The 12823-nt window shown below is 38.1% G+C and overlaps 1 protein-coding gene across 4 annotated transcripts in view; it reads right to left on the reverse strand.

The window, feature by feature from the left end:
* The window catches only part of Btla (B and T lymphocyte associated), an 86352-nt gene extending 73735 nt beyond the window's left edge, over positions 1–12617 (reverse strand). The window contains exons 1-2 of one of the 4 annotated variants that reach the window (XM_074073118.1): positions 11176–12617; positions 700–888 (exon numbers count right to left, since the gene is read on the reverse strand). In XM_074073118.1, coding sequence (XP_073929219.1) covers positions 700–796 — 97 coding nt within the window. In that variant the 5' untranslated portion in view covers positions 797–888; positions 11176–12617. Of the gene's footprint in view, positions 1–699; positions 1194–1217; positions 1350–11175 lie in introns of those variants that run through there. The other 3 variants (XM_074073119.1, XR_012447933.1, XM_074073121.1) reach the window with 3 other exon arrangements.
* Positions 12618–12823: the final 206 nt, after the last annotated feature.

Raw genomic sequence — 12823 nt, forward strand, 5'->3', positions numbered from 1 at the left:
AAGAAGGAATTGCCATTTTGCCTACACAAATGTCATCTATACAGAACCCAAACTCTTTTCTATGTTCAGTTGACAAGTAGGAAATCTTTCCTTTCCAGCAATGTGAGATGCTCTGCTATTAAATTGCTCAGCATTTTCTCATTCCATATTCTCAAAGCACACATTCCATGGAAGCAAGTATGAGGATTTTTATTTAGAGACCACATTAGTGGAGAGTAACCATGGAGACAGGTGTAATCCTAATCATCTAACATCTGTCCTACCCAAATGAGCACTACAACATTCTACTGAATCATTGTGGAAAGAACATACTGTTTATTCACCCTCAGCATGGCAGCCAGAGAGTTTTTGTTAGTAGTGGTGATAAATTTGTATTTAATCTATTTATAACATCTTTTCTATTTGTAATTAAATTTTTTATACATCTGCTCAATTGTCTTTTCTTAGAAAAATTGTCTTTTCTTTTAGGAAAACTGGCAAATTTACAGATTCACTGCCTACTGTTTACGCAGGTAAATACCATGTTCTAATTTAGTTGATCTCCTGTAACGTCTTCAGGGAGCAAATCTAACTGCTTAGTTTCATCTACCATTACTCACTTAGCATGAGCCTTATACCCTACTAAACTCAGCAAAGGGAAACACTGACTCCACAACCCCCTGAGGAAAAAACTAGAAATAACCTAAGTGGGAACCTTACCATGGTTGCTACAGAGGCCCAGATGTGGGATTAGGAAGAGGACCCAAAATATTTTCCCAGTTCCAAGCATGGCGGGCGATGGCTTCATTCCCTGCATATGTCAGGATGGAAAAACTGCTCAAGCAGAAGGCTTTCCCTTTCACTCCTGAGTTCTTCAGCGTTAGATCAGGTTCTCTACCAGAACAGCATCTGAGAAATAAATAAAAAGAAGAGACACATGGTAGGAGAGGACAGTAGGAACAGCCTGAATGACTGTGAAATGAAGTGAACAGAAACTACTATTCTGTGGTTTTGCTTCTTGTTAAGGCTGTTCACTTTCAAACATTCTGATCTGCAAAGCAGCTCAGTCCTTAGCTTCTCCTTCCGCTCTGCCACCCTTCTTGCCTCCCCTTCTTGCCTCCCCTTGAGGTTTTTCTCAAAGTGAAATGAACAATTAAACCTAAAGAAACCTAAACTGTTCCAATCTTTAGGTTGAGATTTTAATCAAATCAAAGTCAGGAAATTCATGGTAAAAGTACCTATGGTAAATATACATTCCCTCCCTTCATAGCTTGTAGTTATGAAACTTTTATGCAAAAGATTTTAGACTTCCCTCCGAACATCTTGTCACGGTAAGATGAGAATGCTTATTATCATGAAAACAATGAAGACTTATCTGAGGTTATGGAGAAAATGACTGACAGGATGTACTTCCTCAACAGAAAAGGGAAGGACCATCATCTTTAATCTAGCTACATATCAATGGAACAAGATCATTGTTGGTATTGGCTACATGTTCTTTCTAAATATTAAAGCTCTGAGCAAAATGAGATCTTGAATATAAATTAAAGGAAACTTCCACTTTCAACATTCTTTATGTGCTTGCTTGTCTACATGAAGTAGAATCGAAACAGTAAAGGAAGAAATGGAAAAGTTCAAAATTAGAGAACTCAGGTTGCTGTAGAACTGTTTTCTCTAAGATTATTTTTAATATTTAGCTTAGCTTATAATCACAGGAGCTAATCAAATTTCCCACCATTTGAGATTCCAAATGAGAGATCTTATTTATGGCTCTTGGACACTTGTTGTCATTGATGGAAATTGATTTTTGAAATCTTTCTTCCAGAGTCTGTGATGTTCTCCCAAGACCAAACAACAATGGTTTTTAGTGCATAAAGTTATTCTGCATTCATTTATTCAAATAGTAATGTGTTGTGGCATGAAATGCAAAGGGAAATAAGTCACTACTCCTGATTTTAAAGAACACAACCAGTAACTTCTTCACCAAGCTTTACTGTTAGCACCTATGCATTTCAACCACACCTACAGTAATATGGACTAACCATAGCTTCTTAGAACATCCTGGGAAGTACTTATGCAGCAGTTACACAATTCCTTCCTTTTCCCGTATTCAGGATGGAGTAAAACTTCCTGTGGCAACTGAAGCAAAGCACATTGCTCTTTTAAAATGAACCTAGAGGTCAAAAGCCAGGAATCATAAGCCACAGAAGTTAGGCTATCATCCCAAACCAGAAAGAAGTCACATTGACTTTGTTTTTCTCAACTTAAAACCTTTACGAGTCACTATTTTAAAGATTTTTGCATATAAAAGAGATCATGCTAATTAGATAAAATTTGGGATAACCTTATACATCTAATGTATTTTTAAGAGATTATATATTATGATATTTTTATTAGCATCTCTGGCTGTTTGTCCCTCTGAAGTGCTACAAGCCCCACTAGAGGAATCTGACTCCTGTCTTAATTCTGGTAAAGAAGAATTGAAAGAAGCCAGACTCAGAAGGTTGCTAGTTGAATAACAAGTCAATCTTATTTTATGTTGGTTTTGTTTTTGTTTCATTTTGTTTTTTGAGACCGGGTCTTCTAATGAGTTCAGACTGCCTTGGAATTCACAGTTCTTTTTCTTCAAACTCCTGAGTGCTGGGAATATAATGTGTGCAACTCGCTTTATGCTTATAACTTCTCTAGTAACTAAGCTTCTATCTTGACTCCTGTTCAAGCATAACCATGCACTGTCTGGTCAGAAAATTATAGTTTCCCTTAAAATGTACAAATTTAAGAGTTCACTTCATTCTTGGAAGTGATCTGATTGTGTATTACAAATGATTTTTAAAACACAAACATAGGTTCAGGTTTGGTGGCACAAGTATAGCCACTTGGAGGATAGAAATTGGTGGATCATGATTCAAGGACAGCCCAGGTAAAGTTAGTGAAAAACAAGCCGGGCATGGTGGAGCATGCCTGTTGCCTCAGCTACTCAGGAGGCACAGGTAGGAAGATCGTGGTCCAAAGCCAGCCCAGGCAAAAATGTGAGAGCCTGGCAGAGAAATAAGCTAAAAGTGAAAGGACTGGGGATGTGACTCAAGTGGAAGAGCACTTGTCTAGCAAGTGTGAAGCCCTGAGTTCAGTTCCATTACTGAAAAAAAATCATGTTGAAAGACAAAAGAACAATCCCACCTATTTAAGAGGATTGCAGTTTGAAGTCAGCCTGGGAAAAAAGTTAGGGAGACCCCATTTAAAACAATAAGCTGGCAGTGGTGATGTGTACCTGTCATCCCAGTTTTATTGGAAGTGTAAATAGAAGGGTATCAGTCCAGGTCAGCCAAGGTAAAACTTCAAGATCTCCGAAAACTAGTTAAAGCAAAAAAGGCTAAAGGTGTGGCTTTAATTTAGCAAGCAGGGCCCCTCGTTCAAACCCCAGTACTACCAAAACAAGACAAAAAAACAAAATAGAACTTAGTATCTTCAATTCTCTTTACAAATATCTCAGTAGCTACCTTAAGGGGGAAAACTTATATTTTGTTCACTTACAGACTTAGTTATGTTCATGCAACATGAAACAGCTTTACTTTCTGCAAGATTTCAGGTGATTGGAAAGCCAGCGATCACAATACAAGATGCAGGGTTGCCACTGATGTTAGACAAGACCAAACCCAAACAGGTGCATCTTAGTTTTGGGCTTTTTTTTTACCCCTCACTAAAACATTTCACAGCTTCACCAGAAATCAAGTCCGGCATCTAAAACCTTTACCATTCTTCTACTTTGTGTCTTCTCCTCACTCATGTCAGTTTTTTTCTATATATGACGTGTTTAATACTCAGCCAGGGTACTTTTTACAAAAGGAGTAGGATTCCCAGACCTTACCCATACCCAGAATCTCACAGAATGAAGGCCAGAGGCCCCTATTTTTAAAAAATCCCAAAGGTTATTCTGATATCATTGCTTGAATGGATATTCAGAAAGCAATTTTGAGTTATTGGGGATATGAACTTTTGATTCACAAAAGATAAAGTTGTATCAGTCTTTGGCACTTAGTAGCTGTAGTGGTTTTTTTAATCCTTCAGTCTGGGGTAGACACAGATATGCACCACACATATCTCCCTTCCAGGACATACTTTCCCTTAGCTGTTGGAAATGCAGTCAACAGAGAGCTTTCAGATATTAACTCCCTTAGGGTATGCTCAGATGAGACTCACCTTGTCCAATGTCGTGACTTCCCATGATAGCCTGCATCCAATAATGGTACAAATCAACTGTCTAAAGTGGTGGCTATTTGACCTGACATGGAAAAACTTACAAAAGGTCCAGAGCTTTCAATTGAGTAGGTCAAGGCTATGTTAGGCCTGCATAACAGTTTGATTTCATCCTCTGTGCAGTCTGCTTCTGCCTCCTTCTTTTCAGAGGTGCTGATTCCTAATCTATCTTGGCTGCATATCTCAATTCTGTGTACTGTGGAATATGCATGGTAATAATACTTCTCTGTTATGTTGGTTGACTGCAGTGGTTATGCCACATGATCAGTAAATTGCATCTATAATTATTCTCAAGCAAAGGCAAATTTTCATTTGGGAAAGGTAGACATCAAGTCCTGTTTTGATGAGCCAAAAAATGATGGTGGAGCAAGTCAAAAATGTCTACTTGCTAATGGGATACATTATTGCATAGAGATTGAGACTCTGAAGTGTCATAATAAAGCTTTGATTGAAAAGGACTAAGGCAGGGTCAAGGTAGTTTAATCACAAAACCATTACAAGGATGGATCAGCCATGCAGAGGAACCTCAGAAGTAAAGGGCACAAACAATTAAAGATGTGAGGACAGAGGGTCTGCAAGGGGGCCTGTTCACTGAGACTATCACTTAAGAAAAGAGATCTAACCCTCTGAAAGACAGGAGAGATAGACAGGAAGCCAAGCTGGAGGCCACTTAATAGGAGTCTGATACAGAAAAAGATCACAGGCAATGTACCATATCTGAGCCAGTGAAGCTACTGATTTGATGCTGATCTACTCCCCTTGGCTCCTTATGTCCATTGTGAGAGATTCGTTCCCATGCTGTGAGGTAGATAGGGTTGATCAAAGAGGTGGTATAAAAGAGCCTCAGTTGCCAGTGGCTCATGCCTATAAGCCCTAGTTACTTGGGGGTTGAGATCAGCAAGATTGTGTTTCAAGGCCAGCCCCCACAAAAGGGTTTGTAAGAACTCATGTCAGTGGTAGGCCTACAAAAGGAGAATCCTGGCTCAGGCCAGCCTGGGAAAAAAAGCAAGACCCTATCTCAAGTAAGCAGAGAAAAAAGGGCTGGAGATGTGGCTCAAGTGGTAGAGCACCTGTCTAGCAAATGTAAAGCCCTGAGTTCAAGCCCTAGTACCACCAAAAAAAAAAACCCCTTGAAGACTAAAGATGTTTTAGAGGAAAAAATAAAGAGGTGGCTCAGTGGTACAGCATGTGCAAGGCCTTGGGTTTGCTCCTCAGTGTGTGTGTGTGTGTGTGTGTGTGTGTGTATGTATGTGTGTATATATATACATTCATTCAGAGGATATCTGAGAAGGCCCTTCTCCCCATACTTCTCTGTGGGCAAACTTCCTGCACATCGTGTTTCTATCGTTTTCTCACTGTTAGACCTTAGGCAAATTATTTAAGCTCTTAAATTCCATCTGTAAAACAGGAATTAGAACACCCACCTGGAAGACTGATATAAGTATTAAATAAGAGACATAAATAGTGTTGTATATTTCAAGTTAATGTACATGAAACCACCTACCACCGTTCCTGGCACAAAACCAGGATTCAAATAAGTGCATTTTCTGTTCTTTTCTTCCCCTCAAGCAGAAAATTTAAGAGTTGTTACGTCTTCGTTATTTTTATCTTTGAAGCATGAGAATAGAAAGAGTTGGTTTCTCTTACATTCCATGCACTTGTGTGAAGTATATTTGTTGTGGTCTTACATTTTTGTGCCATCCTGGGTGTTTATGCCATTGCTTGCTCATAAAACCCAACTTATGGATTCAAGATTGCTTTGCAAATTCTTTTGGTTTTTCATTTTGCAGATGTGCACACATGGTTCAGTGTGTCTGTAGTTTGAGATTTCAGCAAAATGTTAGGATCTGACATCATGAAATTGTTCTTCCAGTAAGGACTGGGGATTGCATAGACAAGAAGAGTCACAGCTCAAAGGTCTTCAGTGACAGGGGCTGTAATTAACCAGGGATTCCAGTTATTAAAAATTCGTCTTTCCATTTGTGTTGAGGCCATCCTTCCCACAACAGAAATGCCTGGGCAGGCCCATTTCTGGGAGACATGGGATCCTTTGATAAGTGGCTGTGTCTTAAGAGTCACTGACCTTGCCAACTTTCCTTGCGGTGCACTGCAGGCTATGATCCATCTTTCCACTACACCTACATCCTGCTTTCTTCTGCTCAGAATTAACTTTGCATTGTAGTCCAATAGCACTCCAACCTCCTCATTTTTTCTCAAAGTAATTTCTCATAATCAAATCCTTGCACATCGGATCCTGTCTTGGCATCTGCTTAGATTGGAGGACTCTGTCTAATACAATAAATACAATAAATTTGCACTGCTGTGACAATATTGAATATAAAATTTTTAATTATATTTTCTATTCAACAAGTACTGTTTTTCCTTTTTTTATTCATTTATTCATATGTGCATTCATTATTTAGGACACTTCTCCCCCCGGCCCCCTACCTCCTCTCTCTCCCCCCGCCAACTCCCCCTCACTTACAGGCAGAACCTGTTTTGCCCTTTTCTCCAATTTTGGTGAAGAGAAGACATAAGCAATAATAAGAAAAACAAATCATTTTTCTAGTTGAGATAAGGATAGCTATACAGAGAGATTACTAGCATTGCTTCCATGCACAAGTGTGTTGCAACCCAAATGCATTCAACTCTACCTGACCTCTTTACTAGTTCCTGATCACTTTCCCATATTGACCTCTGTCGCTTTAATGTTTCTGTATTAGTTCCTCTGGAGTAGGGACATCAAACACTTTCATGTTTTGGGTTTCTTACCTATCCCCATTTCTCCCATATGTGCTCTTCCCTTAGCATGTGATCCAAGTCCAACAACATTGCTGTATTTGCCCTAGATCTAAAGTCCACATATGAGGGAGAACATATGATTTTTAGTCATCTGAGCCTGGCTGACCTCGCTCAGGATGATGTTCTTCAATTCCATCCATTTACTTGCAAAAGACAAAATTTCACTCTTCTTTGTGGCTGAGTAAAATTCCATTGTGTACAAGTACCATATTTTCTTGATCCATTCATCAGTAGTGGGGCATCTTGGCTGTTTCCATAACTCAGCTATTGTGAATAGTGCTGCAATAAACATGGGTGTGCAGGTGCCTCTGGAGTAACCTGTGTTGTACTCTTTTGGGTATATCCCCAGGACTGGGATTGCTGGATCATATGGCAGATCTATGTTTAGACTTTTAAGAAGCCTCCATATTTTTTTCCAGAGTGGTTGCACTAACTCACATTCCCACCAGCAGTGTACCAGAGTTCCTTTTTCCCCACATGCTTGCCAACACCTGTTGTTGGTGGTGTTGCTAATGATGGCTATTCTAACAGGAGTGAGGTGGAATCTTAGTGTGGTTTTGATTTGCATTTCATTTATGGCCAGAGATGGTGAGCATTTTTCATGTGTTTTTTTGGCCATTTTAATTTCTTCTTTTGAGAAAGTTCTGTTAGTTCAGTTGCCCATTTCTTTATTGGTTCATTGATTTTGGGAGAGTTTAGTTTTTTAAGTTCCCTGTATATTCTGGTTATCAGTCCTTTGATGTATAGTTGGCAAATATTTTCTCCCACTCTGTGGGTGGTCTCCTCAGTTTAGAGACCATTTCCTTTGTTGTGCAGAAGCTTTTTAGTTTTATGAAGTCCCCTTTGTCCATCCTTTCTCTTAGTTGCTAAGCTGCTGGGGTTCTACTGAGGAAGTCCTTACCTATACCTATTATTTCCAGAGTATTCCTGCTCTTTCCTGTACTAACTTCAGAGTTTCAGGTCTGATATTAAGATCCTTGATCCATTTTGAGTTGATACTAGTATAGGGTGATAAGCATGGATCTAGTTTCAGTTTTTTTGCAGATGGACAACTTTTCCCAGCAACATTTGTTGAAGAGGCTGTCTTTTCTCCATCATATGTTTTTGGAGCTTTTGTCAAAAATAAGAAGGGCATAGCTGTGTGGATTCATATCAGGTCCTCTATTCTATTCTACTGGTCTTCATGTCTGTTTTTGTGTCAGTACCATGCTGTTTTTATTGCTATTGCTTTGTAATATAGTTTGAAGTTAGGTATTGTGATACCTCCAGCATTGCTCTTTTTGCTGAGTATTGCCTTGGCTATTCTCGGTCTCTTGTGTTTCCAGATTAACTTTAGGGTAGATTTTTCAATCTCTGTGATGAATGTCATTGGGATTTTGATGGGAATTGCATTAAACGTATAGATTGCTTTTGGTAGTATAACCGTTTTTACTATGTTGATTCTATCTATCCATGAGCACAGGAGATCTCGCCACCTTCTGTAGTCTTCCTCGATCCCTTTCCTCAGGGGTTTGTAGTTCTCCTTGTAGAGGTCATTCACATCCTTTGTTAAGTTTACTCTTAGGTATTTGATTTTTTTTTTTTTGAGGCTATTGTAAATGGAATTGTTTCCATATATTCTTTCTCAGTTTGTTTGTTATTGGTGTATAGAAAAGCTAATGGTTTTTGTAAGTTGATTTTGTATCCTGCCACCTTGCTGTGGCTGTTTGTGGTGTCTAGGAGTTTTTGGGTAAAGTTTTTTGGGTCTTTAAGACATATGATCATGTCGTCTGCAAATAGGGATATTTTGACAGTTTCTTTGCCTATTTGTATTCCTTTTATTTCTTCTTCTTGCCTAATTGCTCTGGCTAGGAATTCCAGGACTATGTTGAATAGGAGTGGGGATAGTGGGCACCCTTGTCTCATTCCTGATTTTAGGGGAAATGGTTTCAGTTTTTCTCCATTAAGTATGATGTTGGCTATAGGTTTGTCATTTATAGCCTTTACAATGTTGAGGTACTTTTCTTCTATTTCTAGTTTTCTTAAAACTTTTATCATGAAGTAGTGTTGGATCTTATCAAAGGCTTTTTCTGCATCTATTGAGATGATCAAGTGTTTTTTTTCTTTGCTTCTATTAATGTGCTGTATTACATTTATAGATTTGTGTATGTTAAACCACCCCTGAATCCCTTGGTTGAAGCTGACTTGGTCTTGGTGAATGATCTTTCTGATGTGTTGTTGGATTCGGTTTGCCATTATTTTATTGAGGATTTTTGCATTGCTGTTCATTAAAGAGACTGGCCTATATTCTCCTTTTTGGAGGTGTCTTTGTCTGGTTTTGGGATGAGTGTAATACTGGCTTCATAAAATGAGTTAGGCAGTGTTCCTTCCCTTTCTATTTTGTGGAACAGCTTAAGGAGGGTTGGTATCAGTTCTTCTTTAAATGTCTGATAGAATTCAGTAGAGAATCCATCAGGTCCTGGACATTTCTTTTTGGGGAGACTCTTGATTGCTGTTTCAATTTCATTTTGTGTTATAGATCTATTCAGGTGATTTATATCCTCTTGGTTCAATTTTGGATGGTCATAAGTATCTAGAAATTAGTCCATTTCTTCAAGATTTCAAATTTATTAGAATATAGGTTCTTAAAGTAGTCTCTAATGATTTCCTGGATTGTCCATGATGTTTGTTGTTATCTCCCCTTTTGCATTTCTGATTTTAATGATTTGGATTTTTTCTTTCCTCATTTTAGTCGTATTTGCCAGGGGTCAATCTTATTTATTGTTTTCAAAAACCAGCTTTTTTGTTTCATTGATTCTTTGTATGGTTCTTTTTATTTCTATTTCATTAATTTCGGTCCTTACTTTTATTATTTCTCTCCTGCTTGTTTTAGGATTTTCTTGTTCTTGTTTTTCTAGGAGTTTGAGATGTAGCATTTAGATCATTGATTTGAGATCTTTCTGTCCTTTTAATATATGCACTCATGGCTATAAACTTTCCTCTCGGGACTGCCTTTGCTGTGTCCCATAGGTTCTGGTAGATCATGGTTTCATTTTCATTAACTTCCAGAAACCTTTTTTTTCCTCTTTTATTTCATCAATGACCCATTGATTATTAAGCAATGTGTTGTTCAGCTTCCAACTGTTAGCATGATTTTTACTGTTGCTTTTGTTGTTGAGTTCTAGTTTTAATGCATTGTGGTCAGATATAATGCATGGTATTATTTCTATTTTCTCAGCCTCAGCAATTTGCTGAGGCTTGCTTTGTGCCCTAAGATATGATCAATTTTGGAGAAGGTTCCATGGGCTGCTAAGAAGAATGTATATTGTGCAGAAGTTGGATGAAATATTCTGTAGACATCAGCTAGGTCCATTTGATCTATGGTGTGATTTAGTTCTAGAATTTCTTTATTGATTTTTTTGTTTGGATGACCTCTCTATTGGTAATGGGGGGTATTAATGTCTCCCACTACCACTGTGTTGGAGTCTATATATGTTTTTATGTCCTTCAGAGTATGTTTGATGAAATTGGGTGCATTGATGTTGGGTGCATATAGGTCAATAATTGTAATTTCCTTTTGGTGTATTTCACCTTTTACTAGTATGGAGTGTCCTATATCTTGTTTGATCAATGTAAGTTTGAAGTCTACTTTGTCTGAGATCAGTATTGCTACTCCTGCCTGTTTTGGGGGGACATTGGCTTCGTAACTGTTTTTCACAGCAGGAACTTACTTCATAGGATTCAGGAAGGCCTTAACATTAGTTAATAGAAATTGCAGGATTAAATTGATCAATTTGGGAGCAATTAAAGAGTGTAAAAGATACGTAGAAAACAGACAGAAGCATGGAAAGTTTCTTTCTTTTAACCTAAAAATGAGGAAGCTAAGATTATGAAGAAAACTGAACCAAATGATGGGAAAGGCTTTCTCAGGGCTTTTCAGAGCTACACTGTACAGGCTCCACTCACATTAGTCTAAGCGTGGATCCTCTCCTTACTTATATGGCTTTATAATAAGAAAAAGAACATGCAAATGAAGCAAACAGTAAGTCAAAACAAAACTAAATGGAGTGAACTGTCTTTTTGATGGGGAGGTTTGTTTAGCAAGTGGGGTGTGTGTGTGTGTGTGTATGTGTGTGTGTGTATTCATGAATATATACTAACCAGTACAATATAGGCATCTGATGATCATGCAAAGGCCACAGAGCTGGAGCAAATTCCTGGAAGCCCCAACCGTGCCAATCATTTTAGTTGCTCAACACAGAGGAGATTCAAAATGAGGGGCCAGGGCTGGTGAAGTGGCTCAAGTGGTAGAACGCCTGCCTTGGAAGTGTTGGACTCTGAGTTCAAATCCTGGTACTGCAAAATAAATAAATATACTACTGAGCCATAGTAATAAAAACAGCATGGTACTGGCACAAAAACAGACAAGAATACCAATAAACTAGAATAGAAGACCCAGACACAAACCCACACAGCTACAGTCTTTTGATATGTTGCTTTAAGCCACAAAGTTTGTGGTAATTTGTTACAGTGGCAACAGAAAATTCACACAGCAAGTGATATTATTTTGCGTTCTACCAGTAAATATCCAAAGTTCAGTAAATATTCTAGAGTGATACAAGAGGAAACTTGTGTCATTATAAAACTTTTGTGGAATTTCTTTTAGAAATAGTGTGGATGGGTCTAGGCCATAAGAAGATCTGAAGTTCCTGGGCCTAATTAACCTCCTGTGAAGTTCTGTATACCTGATAAGTATGAAGGACACCATTTAGCAAATCCTAACTTTCCCTTGTAGGTCAAGGGGATATTTTAGGATTGCATCATTTGGATTTTGAGAGTTTGTATTAAGTTAAGCTGTATACAGTAGAAAAATCTAAAACAGCAATGGCTTAAAAAGGTAGAAAATTATATTTTATGTGTACATATATTTTACATATACAAACGATTTTAAAGTAGGAAGTATGGGGCCTGTTCTAGTGGCACCTCACTTCGCAGTAATCCTGTCTCCATCTTTTTGCTTCACTATTTTAACTGAAATCCATCCTCCTTGTGGTTTCATTGTCCAAGATGGATGGTCTCAGCTCCAGGCATCAAGTCTGAGTTGTTGGCTGAAAGAAAGAGGCAGAAAATCAAAAGGAGAAACCCTCAGTGATGAGTGAGAGGCTTCAAGGAAACTTTCTGGAATCCAATACCAAATCTTCCCTTGCAACTCACTGACCACATAGGACTTAATCACATCCTGCATTTGCTCTAAGGAAGACTTGGAAACAAAGTATTCTATTTAATCAGGAAAAATACTGTACTAAACATCTAGGGTCCATTTCTAACAAAGAAGAGACAAAGAAGTCTCTACCACAGACCACAACTTTGGCCACCCAAATATGCATGCACATCCTTCCTTCCAAAGAACAACAGGACACCAATAATAAAACCATAGAAGTTATTTTTATTAAAATAATATCTAATTAGAATTATAACTACCATAAAAGAATTTAAAATATGAATATTATTTTAGGGTATCAATTGTTCTAAAGGTGAGACTCCTTTACCTTGCTTTATTTTTGCAAGTAATTCTTCACTCAAAAGTAAAAAATTCCCTATAAAAAATTTAAACACTATCATAGAAATATTGGGAGCATATAACTTGCCTTGTAATTAATAAGTCAACGAACCATGAGACGTTACATACAGGGAGGGGGCGGGGGGCAGGGGGAAGAGATGGCCCAAACAGTGTATGCACGTGTGAATAAATGAATAAAAAATTTAAAAAAAAGAAGTTACATACAAACTGGTAGGAAGGAACTGTGTC

This window comes from Castor canadensis, chromosome 5, assembly GCF_047511655.1.
Source record: "Castor canadensis chromosome 5, mCasCan1.hap1v2, whole genome shotgun sequence".
In the NCBI taxonomy this organism is placed as follows: domain Eukaryota; kingdom Metazoa; phylum Chordata; class Mammalia; order Rodentia; family Castoridae; genus Castor; species Castor canadensis.